Source organism: Equus przewalskii, chromosome 3 (assembly GCF_037783145.1).
Source record: "Equus przewalskii isolate Varuska chromosome 3, EquPr2, whole genome shotgun sequence".
Classification (NCBI taxonomy): Eukaryota; Metazoa; Chordata; class Mammalia; order Perissodactyla; family Equidae; genus Equus; species Equus przewalskii.
Genome location: NC_091833.1, coordinates 35,105,004 through 35,128,789, shown reverse-complemented (window position 1 = coordinate 35,128,789; position 23,786 = coordinate 35,105,004). Strand labels below are relative to the sequence as shown.

Here is a 23,786-nt window from a genome sequence, read left to right as displayed (position 1 = left end):
GCCCTCTGCATGTACGACACTGCCCAGCAGGACCACACGTGCACACAGTTGCACATGACCCACGTACGCGCACACGTCCTGACTTCACACGCATGCACATGCCCTGAGGGGGCAGACGGGCTGTGGTGGGAGGTGCGGAGACATGTGGAAACTTCTGCTGAGCCTGTGGGCCTGTGGGACGTGCCGAGTCGGGCCGGAGCCAGGCCTGGCCCGCCTGGCTGCCGCAGGCGGCCCCAAGCACCTGTGCGTCCAGCCTGCAGCTGCTTCTGTCCCTCCCACTCCCAGAAACGCTCATTTTTCATGGGCCTTCCCAGAAACTTTCCCAGGGCCAGGGCCAGGACCAGCTGTGGGCGGGGGAGCCAGGCCTGGCTGCCGCGCCCTCCGGCCGTCTCCCTGTCCCAGGCGGCCGGGCCCCCAGCCCTCACAGTCAGCGTCTGACAGAGGCACCCTGACCTCAAGGGCTCCTGCTCCACTGTCAGTCCTTCCTACCCTGGGCCCTGTTCCCCTGGTCTACCCCTCCCCTCCTTCCACGCACAGCTCACCGGCCTCCCTGGGGCCTCCAGACCCCCCAGCTTGGTGAGGGCAGGACCTGTGTCTGGCTCGTCTCTCCTGCCTGGTCTCACCCACACTGACAGGCGGGAAACAGAGGGGTTAGGTGACTTGCCCGAGGCTGCACAGATGGGAGACTTGGAGCTGGGCTTCGGCCAGGTCTCCTGGCTCCAGAGCCTGTGCTCTCTGCTCGGACGCCAAGTGCCCCTCAGCTGCTGGGAAGGGCACATGTACAGCACCCATTTTACAGATGGGGACGCGGGGCGCCTGACGCAGAGTCCGGGTTCTCTTTGCCTCCCCTGGCTCCGCCCGACGTCCAGGAAACAGCTCTGTTCTGGGGAACCTTGAGGCTGGGCAGGGACACAGACCCTGGTGGATCCCGTGCCCCACCCCACCCCACAGCAGGTGAGGCCTGGAGGGGCCGTCCGTTTCCTCGTCCCTCCAGAGGGCAGCCTCCAGGCACTGCGCGTCCGGAAGAGCTGGTGGGGCACCAGGATATCCTGCACCTGCTGTGTCCCTTGGTGCCCACCCCTCACTCTCCAGAGGCCCCACGGGCAGCAGAAAGGGAGCAGGGAGCAGATGGGCGCCACCACTGTCCAGCTGTGTCATTTGGGGTGCCCTCTGAGCCTGTGTCTTACTTATAAAGAAAGTGCTGCATCAGCACCTGGGACTATGTGCAGGGCTCTGTGTAAAGTGCTCTGTAAACTGTAAAGTGCGTGTGCTGCTCTCCTTCCTTTTCTTAAAAATCCCCTCCTGGGTCCAGGGGCTTTGGGGACACGTGCAAGAATCTGTGGGGCCTTCCCTGTGCTCGGGGGCTCCCTGGTCCAGATGGGGAGATAACAGGCACTCGAGGAGTTCTGGAATAATCCAAGGTCGGCCTGCACAGGTCAGTCATCATGAGTGCCAAGGCTTGGCAGGAGCCTGTCTTGGGGCCGAGGTGGGCCGCCTCCAGGAAGGCCTCAGGGCTGTGAACTTGAGTGAGGCAGCAGGAAGGTGGTGGGTAGACCTCCGGGCACGGAGGGTGGTGCGGGTCCACACTCGGGCTGGCAGTCCCATGGCCCTCAGAGGGGCAGCGGACAGCGTGGTGCCGGTGTGGCCCCAGTGCCTCCTAGTGTCCTGAGTGCCATACACCTGACCCCTGCCCCCCCGTGACCTTGGCAGGACGATGATGAGAGGGAAGTGGACACAGGCTCTCCGGCAGGACTTTGGGAAGCCCCTGCACTGGCCCCCAAGCAGAGGTCTCGGCTGGCTGCCCGGTTCCGGATCACGGCCCACTGGCTGCTGGTGGCCGCTGGGCGGACCCTGGCCATAGTGCTGCTGGCACTGGCAGGTACCACTGCAGTGGGGAGCGGGGACCCCACACTGGCTGTCACACTAGGAGGGGTCTTGGCAGCCTGCTGGAGCTCCCCACTGACTAATGAGACGGCCGTCACACGGCCCTGCCTGGCATGACCTTGCCTGCCTCTGCCTGGCCCTGCAGGCATTGCCCACCCCTCGGCCTTCTCCAGCGTCTACTTCCTGGTCTTCCTGGCCATCTGCACCTGGTGGGCCTGCCACTTTCCCATCAGCCCCTTGGGCTTCAGTGCAATCTGCGTCATGGTGGGCTGCTTTGGCACCGGTCATCTCATCTGCCTCTACTGCTACCAGACTCCCTTTGCCCAGGCCATGCTCCCACCTACCAGCATCTGGGCCAGGTAAGAGCTCGCCTGCACAGGCCCCCTCCTTCCCCTCGCCCTGGCCCTGCTCGCCTGGCCCCGTTGCCTCTGAGGCTGGCAGTCGGTGATGTGCCGTCTCTGGGCAGGGTGTTTGGTCTCAAGGACTTCGTGTCCCCCACCAACTGCTCCAGTCCCCATGTGCTGGTCCTCAACACCAGCCATGACTGGCCTGTCTACGTGAGCCCTGGCATCCTGCTGCTTCTCTGCTACACGGTGACCTCGCTCCTGAAGCTCCGCACACACCAGCCCGCAGACGAGGTGAGTGCTCGGGGCCAGCGCACCTGCGCTGCCCAGCCGCCCCCTTCAGGCCACGATCATGCACGGAGTGGGGAGCTGAGCTCTCGCCTCTGGACTCTGCAGAGGAAGGAGGCGGCTGGGGCCGACGAGGAGCGGGAGGTGGAGCTGACCGAGGTGGACCAGTGGCCCCAGGGCCAGACCCGGGCTGTGGCCTCCAAGGAGGAGGGGGCTGTCCAGGTGAGGAGTCTGGGCTGAGCAGTGGGGCCGAAGCCCATCTGCCTGCGGGCTCGGCTGACCGGCTCTGGGGTCGCTTCTGCAGTGCATGGAGCCCATGCCCACGGGGCCTGACTCGGAGGCCGACAACTGCATCGTGCACGACCTGACCAGCCACAGCCCCGTCCAGCAGCGCCCCCGTGAGTACGGCGCGCCCTTAGCCACCCAGGCACGCCTCCTGCCATGGGCACACCGGTGCTGCCCCCTGGTGGTCACCAGGTGGTCTCGCCTTGTTGGCCTCTAGCTGCACCCATCTGGCTGCCCAGGGCCAGGCGGGGGGCCATGCTGCTGCCCAGCCCCTGAGACCCTGGGGGAGGGGAGGCTCCAGGTCTCCCACCCCCTCCCCACCTGCCCCAGGTCCGCAAAGAACTTGACAGCTCCGCCTTGGGCTGGCCCCGCGGCCCAGGGTGGCCAGCTGTTGTCCAGGCGGGTGCTGGCCCCGGAGCTTGGCATTGGCGGAGCCCCACAAGGAGGCGTATTTTCTGGTGCTTTTTCTCTTTGCCCTAAGCCTTCATTTCTATTTTTTGAACTGTCCCTGCATGAAGCAGGAGCTGAAATTGCTGTCCTTGAGAGCTGGCACCCTAGGGACCTACATGCCCACGAGCTGGAAGGGGGTCAGAGTCTGGGAAACGAAGTGCCGGGAGGGGCAGGGACTGGCTCAGGGTCACAGACACATTGACAACTGAGTCAGACAGAAGCCCAGCCCTCTGTGGATGCTTTCTGTCCCTGTGCCCACTGGGAGATGTCTGCCGTCTGCGGCTCCCTCCTCCTCGCTGGGCCCCTGCTCCAGGGCCCCGCTCCAGCAACCTGTCCACATCTTAGGGCAAAGTCAGGTGTGGGTGAGGGGCTCTGGCCTATGATGTTGGAGCTTTCCCAGCTGGTGGCCTGACTCCCTGGGTGACCCCCACCCCCACCCCTTAGTGCACCCCAGGCTGGCTGAGCACAGAGAGGCGTCTCCACTGCATGGCCTGGGCCACCTCATCATGGACCAGAGCTACGTGTGCGCCCTCATCGCCATGATGGTAAGAGCAGCAGCCCCGGCCCTTCCCGCGGGTTCTCATGTGACACCTGGAAGGCAGATGGCAGCCTCGTCATCAGAAATGGATGGAGCTGTGACCCACTGGGCCGCATGTGTACGCACATGGAGCCGGTGGGCGGGCGCGTGAGAGAGCATGCATGCGTGTGTGAGAGCACACGTGGTGAGTGCGCAAGTGAACGTGTGTGTGAGTGTGTGTGCATGTGTGTCCTATGCTGTGGCACTCTGGGCCGACAGGGTGTGTCTGAGCGCCTCCCCGCGGCCCCACCACTGCTCCACCTGTGGGAGGGTCAGGGCCTGGGTGCGCACCCTGCAGCCCTGCCCACCGCCCCGCTGCCAGGTGTGGAGCATCACCTACCACAGCTGGCTGACCTTCGTGCTGCTGCTCTGGGCCTGCCTCATCTGGACTGTGCGCAGCCGCCACCAGCTGGCCACGCTCTGTTCGCCCTTCATCCTGCTCTATGGGCTCGTGCTGTGTGGCCTGCGCTACGTGTGGGCCATGGACCTGCGCCCCGAGCTGCCCACCACCCTGGGCCCCGTCAGCCTGCGCCAGCTGGGGCTGGAGCACACCCGCTACCCCTGCCTGGACCTGGGCGCCATGGTGAGTCCCCCGCCCCGCCCGGGCGCTGTGGGTGGACGCGGTGCCTTGGGTTTCGGCAGGAGGACGTGTGACGGGGCAGTCTGTTCAGTTCCATAGGGGAGTGGGAGCTCAGGGAGGGCAGGGCCCAGGTGTTTGTTGAGTGAATGAGTGATGACCTCGCATTGTTGGAGGCACAGTCCCTGTGTCCCTGACCCGGGCTGCATTAGTGTTGCCTGCTGCTCCGGGTCTCAATGAACCTTTGTGCCCTCACCGTGTCCCTCCATCAGACAGGTGTATGCCAGAGTGTCATTGTACCTGGGTGTCTGTGCTACTTCCTGTCATGTGTTTGGGGGACCAGTGGGTTATATCTTACTGTGTGAGATGTGTGAGCCCATGTGCATGAGTGTGTGTGCAAACACGTGAACTTGTGTGTGTGAAATGTGTGAGCCTGGTCATCTGTGTGCAGGTATGAACCTGGGAGCCTGTGTGTGAGAACATGTGCATTTATGTGTGGATTGTGCGTGTGTGTATATATGAGAGTGAGTTTGCCCCCTTAGGAGGATGGTGCTGGGGGGACGGCCCTGATGGGAGGCGGTGCCGGGAGGGGAACGGTGTCAGGGGGACAGTGCTGGGTGGGGGCTACTGAGGGTCCGTCCCTGGGGCTCACGCCTTCTTGGGCTGGACCCTGGCTCTGGGAGGGGTGCCGGGCCACCCGGCCCTTGGTGACCCTGCCCCCCGCCCCCCGCCCCAGTTGCTGTGCACCCTGACCTTCTGGCTCCTGCTGCGCCAGTTCGTCAAGGAGAAGCTGCTGAAGAGGGCGAGGGCGCCCACTGCGCTGACGGAGGTGACCGTGGCAGACACAGGTGAGCAGGCGGGGCAGTCAGGGGATAGCCCCCTCCTGCCTGACCCCAAAGCCACAGTCCCCTCCCCGCCGGCTTGTCCCACAGAGCCCACGCGGACACAGACGCTGCTCCGGAGCCTGGGCAAGCTGGTCACGGGCATCTACGCCAAATACTGGATCTACGTGTGTGCGGGCATGTTCATCGTGGTCAGCTTCGCCGGCCGCCTCGTCGTCTACAAGATCGTCTACATGTTCCTCTTCCTGCTCTGCCTCACCCTCTTCCAGGTACCTGCGGGCGCGGCGGGTGCGGGGCCCTCGCGCGGGCTGGGCCTCACTGCGCCCTCTCTGGACAGGTCTACTACAGCCTGTGGCGGAAGCTGCTCAAGGTGTTCTGGTGGCTGGTGGTGGCCTACACCATGCTGGTGCTCATCGCCGTCTACACCTTCCAGTTCCAGGACTTCCCCATGTACTGGCGCAACCTGACGGGCTTCACTGACGAGCAGTGAGTCGGGTGGGGGGCCCGCTCACCTTCTCAGGGTCCAGCGCCATGGGAGCCCCGGGGCTGGGCCGGGCCGGTGCTGACAGCCGCCCCCTCGCGCCAGGCTGGGGGACCTGGGCCTGGAGCAGTTCAGCGTGTCCGAGCTCTTCTCCAGCATCCTCATCCCCGGCTTCTTCCTGCTCGCCTGCATCCTGCAGCTGCACTACTTCCACCAGCCCTTCATGCAGCTCACTGACCTGGAGCGTGTCCACCGCCCGCGCCCGGCCCACAGGTGCGCCCTCCGCCTGCTGCCTGCCGCCGCTGCCACCCCCGAGGGTCACAGGCTCCAGGCTCGGCTCATGGGGGCCTGGGGGTCTGCAGGGTGTCGCCCCTGACCTAGCACAGAAAAGGGCCTTGTCTGGGAGGGGGAGGGGGCTGGAGGAATTTGGAGGGGGGACCTGGAGAGGAGGGAAGGCCTCGGCGCCCAACTCCAAATGCTGAGGGGCCTCAGGCGCTGGGGGTCACAGGGGCGGAATGTCGGCTGGCCCACTCACGGCCTAGGGGCTGCAGCACAAACAACACAGGTCACAGAGCAGAGGGGGTACAGGCAGGGCTTCTGTCAGCTCCAGGAGAGCAGGGGTAGGGGCAGGGTGAGGGTGGGTTGGGGCCTACCCCAGGAGTGTGTGTAGGAAATGACACTTTGGGGCTCTGTTCTAGGCAGGACCTGGTGAGTGGGACCCCATTGCTACAGCAGGAGGAGGAGGAGGCCCCCAGGGACGAGGGGCTGAGCACAGCTGGCCCCCCCCAGGCCACATTGGTCCTGGAAGGTAAGTCAGAGGGGCAGGCTGTGGCCCCAAGAGGCGAGTGCAGCGTGCTGAGGGCTGAGCCTCCGGGTCGTGTGCTGGAGCCCTGTGAGCTGCGGAGCCTTGACTGTACGTGGGACAGAATGGCCCGAGGCCCGGGCGTCCCAGCCCCTCCTCACCGTGGCCCCTTCCCCACAGCCACAGCCAACAAGTGGGGCCTGGTGGCCGAGCGGCTGCTGGACCTGGCCGCCGGCTTCTCGGACATCGTCACCTGCGCGCAGGTGTTCGTGGGGCGCCTGCTGGAGCTGCACGTCTTCAAGCTGGTGGCCCTGTACACCGTCTGGGTGGCCCTGAAGGAGGTGAGAGTGGGACGCACCTTCGCTGTCTGCAGTGGGGTCACTCGGACTCCCTTGCTGGCCTCCATGGAGCCCAGGACCTGCGGGTGGCTGCGGATCGCGGGGCCTGGGCAGGGGGTGCTGCTCCACCCACCACTGCCCGTGTGCCTGCCACCCGCAGGTGTCGGTGATGAACCTCCTGCTGGTGGTGCTGTGGGCCTTCGCCCTGCCCTACCCGCGCTTCCGGCCCATGGCCTCCTGCCTGTCCACTGTGTGGACCTGCATCATCATCGTGTGCAAGATGCTCTACCAGCTCAAGGTGGTCAGCCCCCACGAGTACTCCAGCAACTGCACCGAGGTACGGGCCCGGCCGCGGGGGCTGCTGCTGCAGCTCAGGGTCGGGAGGCATGGATGCAGAGGGCCTGTCCCCCGGCCAGCGGCTTCTTGGAGAGGGTAGCCTGGCCTACAGAGGGCCCACTCCCCACGCCAAGGTGTCTGGGCTCAGAGAAGTGTCCTGACCTGGCTGACAAAGCACAGGTCATGGTGTGAGGTGGTGCTGAGGCCAGACGTCTCCTGGAGTGCAGGGGGCCCCGAGTCAGGTTGGGACGGGAAGGCTGCTCAGGCCCAGAGCTTTCCTTTACCCTCCTCAGCCCCTGCCTGTGGCCTCCCCATCCCCGGACACCCTGTCCTCTTCCCCATTAAGGAGGGTTGGAGGCTGACATCCCCCAACGTTCCTGGCTGGAGGCAGCTGTGGTCTGGCCCAGACCCGGTGGGAGCTGTGGTTGGAGTGGGATGTGCGAGGCAGAGGCGGTGGTCCGTGGGGTCAGCGTCCAGTTCCCCATGGAGAGCGGGTGCTCACGCCGTCCCCGCCCCCAGCCCTTCCCCAATAGCACGAACCTGCAGAAAGCAGAGATCAACCAGTCCTTGCTGTACCGTGGGCCCATTGACCCGGCCAACTGGTTTGGGGTGCGGAAGGGCTTCCCGAACCTGGGCTACATCCAGGTGAGTGAGAGGCTTGGGGGCTGCGGGGCGGGGTGGCCCCAGGGGCCGGGGTGGGCAGGGCGGACGGGCTGTAACTGTTCTTTCCCTCCTTCCAGAACCACCTGCAGATCCTGCTGCTGCTGGTGTTCGAGGCCGTGGTCTACCGGCGCCAGGAGCACCACCGCCGCCAGCACCAGCTGGCCCCACTGCCCGCCCAGGCCGTCTGCGCCGACGGCACCCGCCAGCAGCTGGACCAGGACCTGCTCAGCTGCCTCAAGTACTTCGTCAACTTTTTCTTCTACAAATTTGGGCTGGAGGTGAGGCCGGGTGTCGACCCTAGCCCTTTCTCCAGGCAGGGCTCAGCCGCCAGGGGTCCCTGCCTCCCTCTGTGGGGCCTTTGCTGAGCATCCGCGTCTTGCAAGCCCACATAGGCCAGCTGGGGGCACGGGCGGTGGACCACGGAGGGCACTGGGTCCTCCCGGGCCTGGTCAGCTTGCACTTGGAGAGGGGCCTGTGGAGTGAGGGCAGGGGGTCTGGGACGCAGGCTGGAGATAGGGTCAGAGTCTCAATTCTGCCACAGAGCACCCCCAGCCTCAGTTTCCCCCCCTGCACGATGCAGACATGTCCAGCCTTTCCATCCCTCCCAGGAGGGTAGCGTGGGCTGTTGTGAGCTTGGGCCCCTGGCCGTACTCTGTGCACAATGCCGGACACCTCAAGGCAGAGGGTGCACCACTCCGAGCCTGCCTGACCTCCCTGTGCCACCTGTGGTCCCTGGATCCAGTTGGCTGGGCCTGAGGCTGCCCGGAAGCAGAGCTAAGAAGGTCCCTGCCACCAGCTCGCTGTGTCCCCTTCTCACCTCCTCCCCCTTCTGCCGCCCCCAGGTCTGCTTCCTGATGGCCGTGAACGTGATCGGGCAGCGCATGAACTTCATGGTCATCCTGCATGGCTGCTGGCTGGTGGCCATCCTCGCCCGCCGACGCCGCGGGGCCATCGCCCGCCTCTGGCCCAACTACTGCCTCTTCCTGGCGCTCTTCCTGCTGTACCAGTACCTGCTGTGCCTGGGTGTCCCCCCCGCCCTGTGCATCGGTGAGCGGTGACCGCCGCTGGGGGCAAGTGCTGAGTGAGCCACAGTGCCTGGCTGTGGCCAGGGCTCTCTGGGCCTTGTGGCTGCGTGGAAGCAGAGGGGTGTTGCCCATCTTCTCTGGGCTCCCCCAGCTCTGAGTTGGCCTCACTCCTCCACGGCCCGGCCCCAGTGAGTCCATCCGGCTCAGCGCCCACCCGAGTGCCCCCAGTGCTCCCTCCATGACTTGGCCGGTTACAGCTGTGCCAACTCGGGTGGTGGTGCTGGCCTCTCGCTGGTCTCCCTGCGTGCACTGCTTTCTATTTTCATTTTTTGCCCAAGATTCTATTTTGAAGAGCTTCAAACAATCAGAAAAGTTGGGAGAAGAGACCATTGTGGGGCTCCATGCCCAGTGCCGCTTGAGGGCGGGCGCCCTCTGTACCCCAAGACGGGGCCCCATGCAGCAGCCCCTTCCTGGACGACACTCTGGTCTGGTGTGCTGTTGTGCTCTGCGGCACCATCCAGGGTGGCTGTGGCTCTGCTTTGGGGCCAGGTGTTTGCATGTGGCTATCCCCTTGTCTCCTTGGGCCTGACTCTCGTGATGTTTCCAGAGTCAGGCGGTGGGTTTGCAGAGAGCTGTGACTTTAGATTTGTCAGCTGTTCCCAAACGCTAGACACTGGCAGATGCTGTGGCAGGAGTGGCCCACAGCAGTGCTGTCCTCAGCAAGGCCACAAGTGGCGTCCAGTTGGCTGTCTGGCCTGTCCCGGGGTCCCCAGCCTGCCCTGGGGAGGGGCTGCCGCTCTGCTTCCACCGTGGGCGGTGTCCGCATCCAGCGACTCTCGGGAGTCGGCCGTCGGCGGGACTCTCAGACGGGCGCGTTCGATGTGTGATTCCTGGCGCGGTTGCCGGCTGGCTTGTTTGTGAAGATGAGCTTTGGTTTCCTGCCCTCCCACCTTTCTGTTTCTCGTCAGCAGATCCACGGAGCCCTTCTTGTCTAACGTGTCACAGCCCAGCCCTGCTGTCCCTGATGTTCAGAGGGTCACTGCTGGCCGGGGGTCCCTTCAAGCTGGTGCTTTTGACGTGCTCTGTCTCTGTCCTTGAAAGTCAGGTCCATCAAGGCTCGTTCATGCTCAGGAAAACTCCCCCTTTTAGGGTTTGGACACAAGCATAGAGAGCTGCGACTGCCACCACAGTCAGACACACAAGTGTCCAGCACCCAAGTCCCCGCCCATGTGGCAGCCCCCTTGGCTGCCCACCTCTGGCACCCATTGATCTGACCGTTTCTGCTCTGCCTTTTCCAGAATTCTTAGAAAGAGACTCAGGCAGCACGTCGCCGTTGAGCCGCATCCTTCAGAATACATTTGGGATTCCACATGTCGTTCTGTGTCAGCGCTTGGTTCCCTTCCGCTTGGTTTTGTTGTTAACTTGTTACATGGAGTGAAGAGGGTTATGAGCTGTGCAGGGCTCCCAAATGCCCTTTGCCCAGTTGTCCCTTGTTCTGCCTCTGACGTGACCCTGGGCAGTGACCAAAGCGGAGACGTGAGCGCTGGCGCAGTGCCACCCACTGCCGACGAACTGCAGACGAGTGGCTCCCCAGCCAGCCCGGTGCCGCTTCCTGTGCTGAGACCCCGTGTAGAGCCCACGTCACACTTGGTCGTGCTGTGTCCTCCGGGCTGGGATGGTTCCTCCCCTTTCTTCCCCTTTCATGACCTTGAAACCTGAGGAGCACAGGGCTGTTATTCTGTAGAATGACCCTCGATCTGGGAATGTCTGGTGTTTCATAATTAGACCAGGTTACGCACTTTTGGCAAGAATGCCACAGCTCTGAAATGTCCACCCAGTGCATCACAGCGGGGCCAGGTTGTCTCATCCCGGTGGCATTACCCTCGTCACTCAGGCACAGCGCTGTCTGTGGGTCTCTCCACGGTGAAGTTAGTCTTTTTCTCCTTGTAACTAGTACATGTTTATTTGTGGGGAGACACCTTAAGTGACCACCTGCTAACCTCAGCATCGCTGCGGGATCTGCCTGCAGCTGCTGTTAATCAGGTCTGCACGTGGCCCTCTCTCCTGTTGTTAATTGGCGTCTTTGGTAAGGGAGAGCTGTCGCTTCTCCCATTTATTCGCTCAGTTGTTTGTCTGTGTCTGTGTGGACTCTGGAGCTTTCTTCCTCGGGTGCTGCCCCAGTCCCACTGCTGTCTGCTTTGCCGTCCACACGGGCCCTTTCAACGTGCCCGGCCTCTTCCAAGCACACCCTGCGTCTGCTCCACGAGACGTTCCAGCCTCAGCCCGTGCTCCCTGCCCTGCCCTGCCCACGGAGCCTGGCCCCTTTCACGGAGGGCGGGCTTTAGACCCCGAGAGCTGGGCACTGCATGTGCTTGTCGCCGTGCACGTCACTGCTGCCTGGCCCTCTTGGCCAGCCCTGTTCCTTCTGTCACACACCGTTTTCCCAGGTTGCTTAGGCTGGTTCCTTCCCCTGCCTCCCGGTAGGTGCGTCCCATGCCTGTTGTCTAGTGACACTCACTTGTCAGTCTGTGCTCCGTCCTGGGTCCCCCGCCATCCGGTTGATGTTTATTTTTGGGACAGTAAAGTCCCCTTGTGGTGTACAATTCTGTGGGTTCTGAGCGGGGCGCAGAGGTGTATGTCTGCCCCCACATTTCTCTTCCGAACATTTCCATCACCCCGAATTTTGCGTCATGAGGCCCCTTTGCAGTCAGTCCGACCCCTCCCCCACTGCACCCCCAGGCAACCGCTGAGTTTTCTGTCCCCATAGTTTTGTCTTCTCCGGAATGCCATGTGAGTGGACGCATCCAACATGGAGCCTTTAGGGCTGGCCTCCTCCACTTAGAAAACTCGTTTGAGGAGCATCTCTGGGTTGTGCGCACCGGTGCTTGTTCTTTTTCCTTCCTGAGTAGTATTCCTGGCTGGATGTACCGTGGTTGGTTTGACTCCCTCCAGGTAATACTCTGGTTGTTTCCAGTTTGGGGCTCTTAGGAACAAAGTTGCTGTGAACGTCCTGTGTGGTTCTCACTTCTCTGGGATTGATGCCCAGAACGGCCGTCCCATTTTACCTTACCCCAGCCGAGTGAGTGTGACCCACTCTCTCTGTGTCCTCCCCAGCATTTGGTGTTGTCACTGTCTTCTCTTGTAGCTGTTCTGGTGGGTGTGTGATGATGTCTCATCCTGGCCCGTCCACACCAGGCGCCCTGCCCACCTACTGGCCATTACCCTTAGCTGTCACTTGATTCATCATCCCCTGGGGGCCTGGGGCTCAGTCTGTGCCTGAGAAGTGTGTACATAAGAACATGGCAGAATCTTTGGGCCCACATGTTCTCGAGACGCCAAGTGAGAGGGGGTGTGTTTTTGAGACTGTGTGAACACATGCAAGTGGGTGTAAGAATGATTCCTGTGGACTCGGGGCTCCTGGAGGCCGCTGGCCAGCAGATGGGGATAGGCCGGGACGTCTGGGGCCTGACACACACCCTTCACCCACAGACTACCCGTGGCGCTGGAGCCAGGCCATCCCCATGAACTCCGCACTCATCAAGTGGCTGTACCTGCCGGACTTCTTCAGGGCCCCCAACTCCACCAACCTCATCAGTGAGTGCCCACCGGCCAGACCCTTCATCCACACGCATACCTGCCGGCCTCCCAGGGGGCCGTGGAGGTTCCACACAGACGCGGGCAGCGGGCAAGCATGGGCCCTCCTCCCCAGCCAGCGAGGAGCATGTTGTCCAGGCCTCACCGGCCGGTCTAATCCTTCAGCTCCCCAGTGGGGGCCTTTGTCCCATGAGTGCCCCGTCCTGCAGGCACATCCCCGTGAGACTGAGGGGTCCACCTCACATGTGCACGCCCAACCACGCAGACACGCTTCTGCTCACCAGTGTGTGCGCAGGGGTGCATGCAGGTATGGGCACAGGTGTGCCTGCAATTGCGGACACAGGGATAGTTGCAGGTGTGCATGCAGGGTGGGCACAGGTGTGGTCACAGGTGGCTGCAGGGTAGACATATGTGGACACTGGTGTGGACACAGGGGTGGGTGCCCACGTGGTGTAGTCAGGCGCATGATGGCCTTGTTCCTGACACACATGTGGTACATGTAGAGCCACGTGTACATGCACAGACACAGAACGTGTACACAGACAGGCGTGTTCCCCGACATCCACGTGCACACCCCCACCCGTGCAGACACCATGGGCCCGCGTTCACACAGGTAGCTGTGTGTCTGCCCACGCACACTCACTGCTGCTTCTCTCTGGTCTGGGTTCACGGTGAATGCCGGGCGGGATGCGTGCTGCCACTCCGTCGTGGCCAGGCCCCTGCATGGTCAGTGGTTCCTGGGCTGCAGTGCAGAAGTGGCCTCCCGTGTGCCTGCAGGTGACTTCCTCCTGCTGCTCTGCGCCTCCCAGCAGTGGCAGGTGTTCTCAGCCGAGCGCACCGAGGAGTGGCAACACATGGCTGGCGTCAACACTGACCACCTGGAGCCGCTGCGCGGGGAGCCCAACCCTGTGCCCAACTTCATCCACTGCAGGTAAGTCTCGGGGTGGCGGCAGCCTGAGGAGCCCGCTCAGGGCTGGGGGCTTGCGGGGCTGCGGCGGCAGCTGGTCAGCAGGGCTGAAAGACGTCCCCAGGCTCCGGCTAGGACCGAGCCCGGGACAGACACTGCCAGTGGTGTCCCTGTGGCCAGGACGAGGGGCGGATGCTGACCTCGCAGCAGGGGGAGTTCTTCTGGTCTGAGGCTGCCGGGGGAGGTAGGGGACCCGGGCGCCACGGTGACACCCCGCCCGGCAGGTCCTACCTCGACATGCTGAAGGTGGCCGTCTTCCGCTACCTCTTCTGGCTGGTGCTGGTGGTGGTGTTCGTCACGGGGGCCACCCGCATCAGCATCTTCGGGCTGGGCTACCTGCTGGCCTGCTTCTACCTGCTGCTCTTCGGCACCACCCTGCTGCAGAAGGACACGCACGCCCGTCTCGTGTTGTGGGACTGCCTCATTCTCTACAACGTCACCGTCATCATCTCCAAGAACATGCTCTCGGTGAGCCCAGCCCGCCCAGCCCTGACCCCCAATTCCTGACCCGGTGGGCCCAAGCTGATCCTCCTCCCACCCCTAGCTCCTGTCCTGCGTCTTCGTGGAGCAAATGCAGAGCAACTTCTGCTGGGTCATCCAGCTCTTCAGCCTCGTGTGCACCGTTAAAGGCTACTATGACCGTGAGTGGGCGAGGGCAGGCAGCTGGGGGCCAAGGACATGCCAGGGGAGGAGCCGCTCAGGGACATGTGCTGCTTCCAGGATTCCCTGACTCCGACCCCAACAAATGCACCTGACCTGTGCCCCACACCCCTGTCCTTGGCCTGTACCCCGACCCACGTCCCTGATTTGTGCCCCTGATGCTGACCACGCCTCTGACCCGTGTTGCGTCTGTCCTGCAGCCAAGGAGATGCTGAGCAGGGACCAGGACTGCCTGCTGCCGGTGGAGGAAGCCGGCGTCCTCTGGGACAGCGTCTGCTTCCTGTTCCTGCTGCTGCAGCGCCGTGTGTTCCTCAGTCACTACTTCCTGCATGTCAGGGCCGAGCTCCAGGCCACCGCTCTGCTGGCCTCCAGGTTGGCCCTGCCTCAGGTCCCCCAGGGCCCTCTAGGGCAGGCGTCGCCTCTCCATGACACTGACACGTCCCCTGGGGGGAGAACCGAGGCCCACAGACCTGTAGGACCTTTTCACAAGCCTGAGTGCCTGACCGATGATGAGCGGTCCCGGCCCGGCTCTGCCGTCAGCTTGTTGCCCCCATGCCGGCCAGAGTGTGCACCCCGACTGGAGGGCCTTCCTCCCGTGGCTGGGCGGCCAGGGCTGCTATCCCGCCGACGCCTCTTCACTAGCACATTTTCCACCTATGAGACTGGAGGCCACTCCTCCCTTTCACCAGCACATGACAAGGCGGGTGTCGTGGTGGGGAGCTGGCCCTTGGTGTGAGCAGGGAGGACCATGGGGGCTGGGCCGGGCCCAGAGGCGTGGGAGCCTGTGCAGCTGAGCTGTGTGCCCGGCCTTCCTGTCCCTCCTCACAGGGGCTTCGCACTCTACAATGCTGCCAACCTCAAGAGCATCGACCTCCACCGCAGGGCGGAGGAGAAGTCCCTGGCCCAGCTGAAAAGACAGTAGGTGCCATCTGGGGTGGGCGCCCCAGGTCTCCTGACCCACCCACCTGGCACTCCGAGCTGCCTCTCCCACCCCACAGGATGGAACGGATCCGGGCCAAGCAGGAGAAGCACAGGCAGGGCCGCAGCCGCCCCCAGGATCCCCTGGACCCCAGCCAGGAGCCAGGTGAGTGTGGACACAGCCTCTGAGGGTTCTGGTGCCCTGGCGTGTTCGTGCCTGCTAGGGCCTGCACACGTCTGTGCCATGTGACGTCCCACAGGGCTTCTCGCCCATCTGTCCTGTGCCGTGTGGTCATTCTCTGTCCCCGCAGGCCACGCAGCAGGCCCATGACTGTCCATCTGCACATGTGGGCTGAGCTCTGCCCCCAGGGCACCATGTGGCCCCTCTGGCTGCAGGGGCTGCATGTCTGTCTCTGCCCAGGGGCCATGCTCACCCCGTCTCCCTGCCTCTCCTGCTGGCTCATGCTCGCCCTGCCCCTCCACAGGGCCCGGCAGTCCAGGGGGCTCCTCCCCGCCACAGAGACAGTGGTGGCGGCCCTGGCTGGACCACGCCACAGGTACCGCCCCAGCCTGGCCTGCCCTGACCACCTTGTGGGACCTGCTGTTCCCCAGGCTGCTGCCCCCTTTCGCCTGCTGTCTCCTGTTGAGGCAGAGGGCACTCGCCTGCACTGGCCTCCAGCCTGTGCTCTCCTTTCCCTGCATTCCCTGGGAGCCCTGCCGCGTGGGCTCTCAGGCCTTGCCCCACCACACAGGAGTGAGGGGCTGGGTCTCCATCTAACTGGATCCCTAACAACAAGCCCTGCATTTTTCTAACTCTCGATTCAGAAGCCTGAATCTTCACTGCTAATCTGCCCTCTCCTTCCCTGGCCCTGACCCCTGTGTTACTCTCGTCCAGTCTGGTCTCGTCCCACCGCTCTGGCTGTGTCCTGTGCATGTGTCACCGTCCCCTAGCCTGCTGCTCTGTCTCCAGCCACGGTGGCTGTCCTCTGCAGGGAGGGTGCATGTGGCCTTGGTCCTGGGGGTCACAGGATGCTGAGGGAACCCAAGCTGGGCAGCACAGTGCAGCCTGTCCTGGGCCCCCTCCAAACTGAAGAAATGAACTGGAGGGTCTTGTGGGTGGGAGGCCGGCGCTCAGCTCCACTCTGCCTGCAGTCATCCACTCTGGGGACTACTTCCTGTTCGAGTCTGACAGCGAGGAGGAGGAGGAGGAGGCCCAGCCCGAGGACCCCAGGCCGTCGGCACAGAGCGCCTTCCAGGTGAGGTGGGAGTGTCTCCTGCCTGCCTTCCCATCTGTGGAACTCCAGGGCAGTCCGGGGAGCCCAGCACCCACCCCCATTGAGACCCCCAAGTCCACAAGGCAGGTGGGCAGCCACATGCCCTTCTGCCCACTGCCTCCTGGGTCTTGACTCTGACCACGCAGGCCTGTGGTGGCTGTCGGTGGCCTGGTTTTTGGGAAGGGCTCAGCATGGTTGCTGGACACACATCTGTCTCCTGGGCCAGGAGCTGCTTGTCCATCTCTGGGTCCCCAGTTCTCAGTGTGGGGCCCTGGCGCCAAGTGACAGCCATGTGTGCTGAGGGCCTGCGTGCACTGCCCTGTCCCCAGCTGAAGGTCCCCAGCGGGGACACCTGATCCCAGACCCCTTTTCCTTGGGAGCTCAGAGGTGGCTGAATGGGACCCAATGGTCCTGGGAGGCAGGGCGCTAACCCCAAGGCCCCGGCCTGCAGATGGCATACCAGGCATGGGTGACCAATGCCCAGACGGTGCTGAGGCGGCAGCAGCAGGAGCGGGCACAGCAGGAGCAGGCAGGGCAGCTGCCCACGGGTGAGTTGGGCCACGTGTGGCTCTTGGGGGGGATGCAGGGCCGCAAGGCACTAACTAGCACCCCTGTGCCCAGGAGGTGGCCCAGGCCAGGAGGCGGAGCTGGTGGAGGGCCCTGAGGATGAGGTGGCAGGTGCGTGGGCTGCAGAGTGTCGGGGGCTGGGGGCTGGGTGTCTCCCACTGGCCACCTCTCCAGACTGTCCTTTCCTCAGGCCGCAGCCACGTGATGCAGCGAGTGCTGAGCACCATGCAGTTCCTGTGGGTGCTGGGGCAGGCGCTGGTGGATGGGCTGACGCGCTGGCTGCACACCTTCACGCGGCATCACAGCGCCATGAGCAACGTGCTGCGCGCCGAGCGCTACCTGCTTGCGCAGGAACTGCTCAGGGTGAGTGGGTACCACTGCACCATGCCACACCCCATCACACCCCCGCCCAACCTGCGCCTGCCCAAGCCCACCCAGACACTGCCCCCGCCCCCGCCCCCCACCGCCCCAGGCCCACCCTGCACTGGGCCGGAACAGAGCTGGGACAACTCGGCTGTCCTATAGGGTGGAGAAGTGCACCGGGGCCTGCTGGACCAGCTGTACACGAGCCAGGCTGAGGCTGCGCCACCAGGCCCCTCGGAGGCCCGTGACGCGCCGAGCACAGCGTCAAGGTAGGTGCAGGACTCAGGGGCTTGGTTGCTGCGCCAGGACCCACCCCACACAGCCTGCCCTCAAGCCCCAGAGTGTGGGCCAGTCTGGGCACCTACACCACTGTACTCAGGGGCACACAGCCCCCCAGGCATGTGGCCAGCTGGCCCCTTGTCCACCAGGGACTTTGAGGCCCTCCCGCCCCACCCCAGGGACCCGGGCAAAGCAGAGGCAGCCTCCGTGACTGGCCTTCCCTCCCACAGTGGGCTGGGGGCCGAGGAGCCACTGAGCAGCATGACCGATGACACGGGCAGCCCCCTGAGTACTGGCTACAACACCCGCAGCAGCAGCAGCGAGGAGATGCTCACCGAGTCCAGGGTGGCCCTGCATGGCTCCTCGGAGCTTCCCGCCAACACTCACATCTGGACGCGCACGGCCAGCGAGCTGCTCCTCCACAGGTGCGTGGCGAGGGGTGGAGGCGGGTGGGCAGGTGGGCCCTGGCCTCAGGGCAGCCCTGGCGCAGAAGCTGCCTGCGCTAGGCTGGCAGACCGGCCTTTGCGGACACTGCGGGGGCCTGAGTGTGGTCCCCGCAGGTGCCTGTGCATCCCGGAGCTGGAGGAGGCCGAGCGGTTCGCAGAGGGGCAGGGCCGGGTGCTGCGGCTGCTGCAGGCCGGGTACCAGTGCGTGGCCGCCCACTCAGAGCTGCTCTGCTACTTCATCATCGTCCTCAACCACATGGTCACCGCCTCGGCTGCCTCCCTCGTGCTGCCTGTGCTGGTCTTCCTGTGGGCCATGCTGTCCATCCCGCGGCCCAGCAAGCGCTTCTGGATGACGGCCATCGTCTTCACCGAGGTGGGTGGCGACTGGAGGGGCTGGGGTGGGGGCCCGGCCCTGCTGTGCTGACCCCTCTCCCCTGCAGGTCACGGTGGTCACCAAGTACTTGTTCCAGTTTGGCTTCTTCCCCTGGAACAGCCACACGGTGCTTCGGCGCTATGAGAACAAGCCCTACTTCCCGCCACGCATCCTGGGCCTGGAGAAGAGCGACAGCTATATCAAGTGCGACCTGGTGCAGCTCCTGGCCCTGTTCTTCCACCGTTCCCAGCTGCTGGTGAGCACCACGCGCCTGGGTGGACGGGCACCTTGCGGCACCCCTCCCGCCCCCGAGCTGTCTTCTTCCAGGAGGCAAAGCGGATGTCGTGAGGTCCAGGGTGGGCCTGGCCGTCTTGCCTGGTCCCAGGGCTGCCCAGTGCGGCCACGTGGCCTCCTCACGGCCCTCCTTCTCCTTCACAGTGCTACGGCCTCTGGGACCACGAGGAGGAGCCGCTGTCCAAGGAGCATGACAGGGGCGGTGGGAAGAAGGGGGCTGAGGAGGAGCCGGCCCTGCTGGGACTCCGGACTGAGGTGGGCACGGGGCCCCAGGAGGAGCCAGGGGTGGCTGTGGCCCCCATCGAGGACGACATCCAGGTGGCAGTGAGTGACGGGCCCCCAGAGTCCCCAGTGGACCTCAAGCCCCGCGACAAGAGGCGCATCAGTCTGCGTTTTAGGAGGAGGAGGAAGGAGAGCACAGGGCCCAAAGGCCTGGCAGCCACTGGTATGATGGCCCTGTCCACCCACAACCGCTGCTGGCGGCCCTGGGGAGGTCCCTGTACTCAGTCTGCTGGTCTGTAAAGGGGGTGATGTGAGCCCCCCGTGGACTTTTGTCATCAGTGGCTGCCCCCCTACAGAAGCCGAGGATGGGGAACAGGAGGAGGAGAAAGCAGCAGCCACAGGGAGAGAGAAGAGGCAGAGCCGCCCCAGGGAAAGAGTGAGGGAGGCCGGGCTCCGGCTGCAGAGCTTCTGCCTGTCCCTGTGAGTGATCCAGCCTGGGAGCGGCCAGGGGCCGTGGGGCAGGTGGGAGGCACAGAGGCGAGCACCAAGCTGACCACCACCCAACACACCCGCAGGGCCCAGAGTGTGTACCAGCCCCTGCAGCGTTTCTTCCACGACATTTTGCACACCAAGTACCGTGCGGCCACCGACGTGTACGCCCTCATGTTCCTGGCTGATGTCGTCGACTTCATCATCATCATCTTCGGCTTCTGGGCCTTTGGGGTGAGCCAGGGCTCGGGGCCATGGTGTGCGCAGAGCCCAGTGACTGTCCCGCCTCCCCCTGACATCTGTTCTCCCGGCCACAGAAGCACTCAGCAGCCAGGGACATCACGTCATCCCTGTCAGATGACCAGGTGCCCGAGGCCTTCCTGGTCATGCTTCTGATCCAGTTCAGCACCATGGTGGTCGACCGTGCCCTCTACCTGCGCAAGACGGTGCTGGGCAAGCTGGCCTTCCAGGTGGTCCTGGTGCTGGCCATTCACATCTGGATGTTCTTCATCCTGCCTGCTGTCACCGAGAGGTGGGCACCAGGGCCTCTGGCCCTGCCCCAGAGAGACATACTGGCAGTGCCTGGCAGAGCTGGGGTTGGGTCCGGGGACCTTGGGGCTCTGGCCCCCAGACTTGGGCGGGTTGCCCTGACCTGGCCTTCCTATTCCGTCTCACTCAGGATGTTCAGCCAGAACGCGGTGGCCCAGCTGTGGTACTTTGTGAAGTGCATCTACTTTGCCCTGTCCGCCTACCAGATCCGCTGTGGCTACCCCACCCGCATCCTCGGCAACTTCCTCACCAAGAAGTACAACCACCTCAATCTCTTCCTCTTCCAGGGGTGAGTGTGGGCCAGGCCGGGGGCGCGAGGAGCAAGGCTGCCCTCCCTCGGGCCCTCCTGACAGTGCCCTGGCCTCGGGCAGGTTCCGGCTGGTGCCGTTCCTGGTGGAGCTGCGGGCTGTGATGGACTGGGTGTGGACGGACACCACGCTGTCCCTGTCCAATTGGATGTGCGTGGAGGACATTTACGCCAACATCTTCATCATCAAGTGCAGCCGAGAGACGGAGAAGGTGCCGGGCCCAGAGTGGGAGTACGAGGGAGGGTGGGGACAGTGCTTACTCCCTGCTGGGGCCAACATGCCGCGGTGCGAACCACATGGTGCTCAGAGCCCACATCAGCATGAAGGCAGAAAGCCACCGTGGGCCAGAAAGGGCATCTTTTTGAAACTCCTCCCAGCCAGAAGGGGCTTCTTAGGAGAGGGATGGTGAGCTGGGCCCTGTGGTACAGGCAGTTGGCAGAGTGGCCAGAGCAAATGCCCAGAAGAGGCCTGGCCTCTAGGCTGTGGGTCATGGCGTGAGGTGGGGCACTGAAATGTCAGCCAAGGGTTTGTCAGTTTTTAGCAGCTTTATTGAGATAATTCACACAGTGCGAGATTTTTCTCATTTAAGGTGTGCAATTTGGTGGTTTCTGGCATATTCACGGGGTGGTGCCACCATCTCTACAGGCAGCTTTAGCACAGGCTCATCACCCCAAGAAGAACCCCGTCCCCTCACTGCCCCAGCCCCCCACCACTGCCATCTGCTTTCCACAAACATGCCTGTCCAGCCAGGTCACAGGCACGGGGTCTCCATGTGTGGCCTTTGGGTCTGGCTTCTTTCACTCAGTGTGTTATCAAGGGCCATCCGGGCTGCAGCCTGTCTGACTCCACTCCCTTTCGTGGCTGAGTCGTATTCCATCGTTGTCAATGGGCTGCACTTTATCCAGCTCTTCCAAATGTCGATGGACACTTGGGTTTGTTTCTCCTTCTTGATTATTGTAAAAAATGCCACTAAGCACACTCGTGTACAAGATTATGTGGACAGTTTTCTTTTCTCCTGGGTGCATACCCAGGAGTGGGACTGCTGGGTCACATGAGCACTTTAGGTTTCCTTTTTTGAGGAGCTGCCTCAGTTTCCCATGGCCACTGCCCCATCGACATCCCACCAGTGGCATACAAGGGTCTGATTCCCCACATCCTTGCCAATACTTGTTGTGTGACTTTTCCTTTTTGCCATCCTGCTGGGCTCCCACTGTGGCCTTGATTTCCATTTCCCCCACAGCCAGTGACACGGAGCATCTTTTCCTGTGCGTCTTGGCCATCTGTGCATCTTCTTTGGAAAACCATCTATTCAGATGCTTTGCTTGTTTTGTTGCGTTGTAGTTCTTTATCCTGAACACTAGATCTTTATATTTTTTATAACGTCCAGTTTAATTTTTTTCTTTTGCTGTTTGTGCTTTTGGTGTTAGATCTGAGAACATTCTGCCACGTCCAGCGTGACGAACATTTGCCCATAAACGTTTTTTAGTTCTTACGTCTGAGTTAGCTTTTGTATACGGTGTCAGATAGGGGTCCAAACTTCATCCTTCACATGTGGGTGTCCAGCTCTCCCGGCGCCATCGCCCTTTCCCACCGCGTCCTCTCAACGTGAGGCTTGTTTCCAGGCTCGCACTTCGATTCTGTATCTGTCCCAGGCAGGGCCACAGTCTCCACTGCCACAGCTTTGCAGTTTTGATATGTGGTTGAGGTCTGACTTTGTGGGGCCACTGGGTGACCTGAGCCCATGGCCGTGTGAGGATGGGAGGGGCAGGGAGGGCAGGGTCTGGACAGTGCCTGCCGCCCCGGAGCAGGATGGGGGCAGGGCGTGGGGCAGCAGGAGACAGGCAGAGCTGAGCGGGTGGCCTCTGCCACATCCCCCCCAGAAATACCCGCAGCCAAAGGGGCAGAAAAAGAAGAAGATTGTCAAGTATGGCATGGGCGGCCTCATCATTCTGTTCCTCGTGGCCATCATCTGGTTCCCACTGCTCTTCATGTCCCTCGTGCGCTCCGTGGTTGGTGTTGTCAACCAGCCCATTGATGTCACTGTCACCCTCAAGCTGGGCGGCTATGAGGTGAGGGGCAACCTGTCTGTTCCAGCCAGGGGAGGCAGGGGACAACGCTGCGTGGGGGCTCCTCTGCTTTCTCATCCTCACAGACTGTGAAGAGTACTGTATGGGTGCTGGGGGCAGAGGCCGGGGAGGCTCCCCCAGTGCCATATGGCCCATCCCGTTCCCACTCCTAGCCCCTGTTCACCATGAGTGCCCAGCAGCCGTCCATCGTGCCCTTCACAGACCAGGCCTACGAGGAGCTGTCCAGGCAGTTTGACCCCCACCCAGTGAGTGAGCCCCATGCTGGGTCTGCCTGCGGGGAGGCAACAGCCTAGGGGAGGGGTGGCCTGGCCACACCCCACTGAGGTGCCACCCTGTGCCCAGCTGGCCATGCAGTTTATCAGCCAGTACAGCCCTGAGGACATCGTCACGGCTCACATCGAGGGCAGCTCTGGGGCGCTATGGCGCATCAGCCCACCAAGCCGGGCCCAGATGAAACGGGAGCTGTACAACGGCACCACCGACATCACCCTGCGCTTCACCTGGAACTTCCAGAGGTGCGTCCTGCACTTGGGTGGGGCCTGGGCAGGGTGTGCCCTGCAGTGGGTCACACTGTCCCCTGCTTGCAGGGATCTGGCCAAGGGCGGCAACGTGGAATACACCAACGAGAAGCACACCCTGGACCTAGCCCCCAACAGCACTGCGCGGCGGCAGCTGGCCAGCCTGCTCGAGGGCACCTCGGACCAGTCAGTGTGAGTGGGGGCTGTGGGGGCACCCAGAGGGCTGGGCCAGGGGCCAGCCCTGTGACATAGTGGTTAAGTTCAGTGCACTCCACTTTGGCAGCCTAGGTTTACAGCACACTCCACTTTGGCAGCCTAGGTTTACAGCTTCGGATCCCAGGCACAGACCTATACCACTGGTCAGCCATGCTGTAGTAGTGTCCCACACATAAAGTGAAGGAAGACTGGCACAAATGTTAGCTCAGGGACAATCTTCCTCAAGCAGAAAAAGAGGAAGATTGGCAACAGAGGTCAGCTCAGGGCAAATCTTCCTCAGGAAAAGAAAAAAAAAAAAAGAGGGCTGGGGCAGGCCTCACCGACTGGCCTCCTCCCCACAGGGTCATCCCCAACCTCTTCCCCAAGTACATCCGTGCCCCCAATGGGCCTGAAGCCAACCCCGTGAAGCAGCTGCAGCCCAGTGAGTGTGGGCAAAGGGGCTGGGGGCTGGGGCTGGGCCTCGGCCCTATGAGAGGGTGGTGGCCTGTGGCCCTGACGGTTTCCTGGCTTGGACCCAGATGAAGAGGCCGACTACCTCAGTGTGTGCATCCAGCTGCGGAGGGAGCTTGTGGGCTCGGGGGCTGCCGGCTTCCTTGAGTGGTGGGTCATTGAGCTGCAGGACTGCCAGACTGACTGCAACCTGTTGCCCATGGTCATCTTCAGTGATAAGGTCAGCCCGCCCAGCCTGGGCTTCCTGGCTGGCTACGGGTAAGTATGTGGCACGGGGGCCAGGGTGTGCTCTGGGCGGCAGCCCCCAGGACTCACCACCC

The 23,786-nt window shown here is 63.1% G+C and overlaps 1 protein-coding gene across 5 annotated transcripts in view; it reads left to right on the top strand.

The window, feature by feature from the left end:
* The window catches only part of PIEZO1 (piezo type mechanosensitive ion channel component 1 (Er blood group)), a 65,831-nt gene that overhangs the window by 41,455 nt on the left and 590 nt on the right, over positions 1 to 23,786 (top strand). For 2 of the 5 annotated variants that reach the window (XM_070613971.1, XM_070613967.1), the window contains 45 exons: positions 1,711 to 1,879; positions 2,030 to 2,243; positions 2,351 to 2,522; positions 2,625 to 2,738; positions 2,821 to 2,914; positions 3,696 to 3,796; positions 4,151 to 4,411; positions 5,142 to 5,253; positions 5,311 to 5,516; positions 5,585 to 5,733; positions 5,834 to 6,001; positions 6,427 to 6,536; positions 6,711 to 6,871; positions 7,029 to 7,205; positions 7,724 to 7,849; positions 7,945 to 8,145; positions 8,710 to 8,914; positions 12,382 to 12,486; positions 13,264 to 13,417; positions 13,678 to 13,921; positions 13,998 to 14,094; positions 14,314 to 14,485; positions 14,942 to 15,031; positions 15,112 to 15,197; positions 15,517 to 15,588; positions 16,184 to 16,287; positions 16,757 to 16,853; positions 16,927 to 16,983; positions 17,063 to 17,235; positions 17,398 to 17,504; positions 17,745 to 17,939; positions 18,075 to 18,333; positions 18,401 to 18,589; positions 18,772 to 19,072; positions 19,206 to 19,329; positions 19,425 to 19,572; positions 19,656 to 19,870; positions 20,018 to 20,176; positions 20,259 to 20,406; positions 22,076 to 22,264; positions 22,435 to 22,527; positions 22,625 to 22,797; positions 22,870 to 22,992; positions 23,358 to 23,437; positions 23,535 to 23,724. In XM_070613971.1, the coding sequence (XP_070470072.1) occupies positions 1,711 to 1,879; positions 2,030 to 2,243; positions 2,351 to 2,522; positions 2,625 to 2,738; positions 2,821 to 2,914; positions 3,696 to 3,796; positions 4,151 to 4,411; positions 5,142 to 5,253; positions 5,311 to 5,516; positions 5,585 to 5,733; positions 5,834 to 6,001; positions 6,427 to 6,536; positions 6,711 to 6,871; positions 7,029 to 7,205; positions 7,724 to 7,849; positions 7,945 to 8,145; positions 8,710 to 8,914; positions 12,382 to 12,486; positions 13,264 to 13,417; positions 13,678 to 13,921; positions 13,998 to 14,094; positions 14,314 to 14,485; positions 14,942 to 15,031; positions 15,112 to 15,197; positions 15,517 to 15,588; positions 16,184 to 16,287; positions 16,757 to 16,853; positions 16,927 to 16,983; positions 17,063 to 17,235; positions 17,398 to 17,504; positions 17,745 to 17,939; positions 18,075 to 18,333; positions 18,401 to 18,589; positions 18,772 to 19,072; positions 19,206 to 19,329; positions 19,425 to 19,572; positions 19,656 to 19,870; positions 20,018 to 20,176; positions 20,259 to 20,406; positions 22,076 to 22,264; positions 22,435 to 22,527; positions 22,625 to 22,797; positions 22,870 to 22,992; positions 23,358 to 23,437; positions 23,535 to 23,724 (6,884 nt within the window). The remainder of the gene's footprint in view (positions 1 to 1,710; positions 1,880 to 2,029; positions 2,244 to 2,350; positions 2,523 to 2,624; positions 2,739 to 2,820; positions 2,915 to 3,695; positions 3,797 to 4,150; positions 4,412 to 5,141; positions 5,254 to 5,310; positions 5,517 to 5,584; positions 5,734 to 5,833; positions 6,002 to 6,426; positions 6,537 to 6,710; positions 6,872 to 7,028; positions 7,206 to 7,723; positions 7,850 to 7,944; positions 8,146 to 8,709; positions 8,915 to 12,381; positions 12,487 to 13,263; positions 13,418 to 13,677; positions 13,922 to 13,997; positions 14,095 to 14,313; positions 14,486 to 14,941; positions 15,032 to 15,111; positions 15,198 to 15,516; positions 15,589 to 16,183; positions 16,288 to 16,756; positions 16,854 to 16,926; positions 16,984 to 17,062; positions 17,236 to 17,397; positions 17,505 to 17,744; positions 17,940 to 18,074; positions 18,334 to 18,400; positions 18,590 to 18,771; positions 19,073 to 19,205; positions 19,330 to 19,424; positions 19,573 to 19,655; positions 19,871 to 20,017; positions 20,177 to 20,258; positions 20,407 to 22,075; positions 22,265 to 22,434; positions 22,528 to 22,624; positions 22,798 to 22,869; positions 22,993 to 23,357; positions 23,438 to 23,534; positions 23,725 to 23,786) is intronic. The other 3 variants (XM_070613968.1, XM_070613969.1, XM_070613970.1) reach the window with 3 other exon arrangements.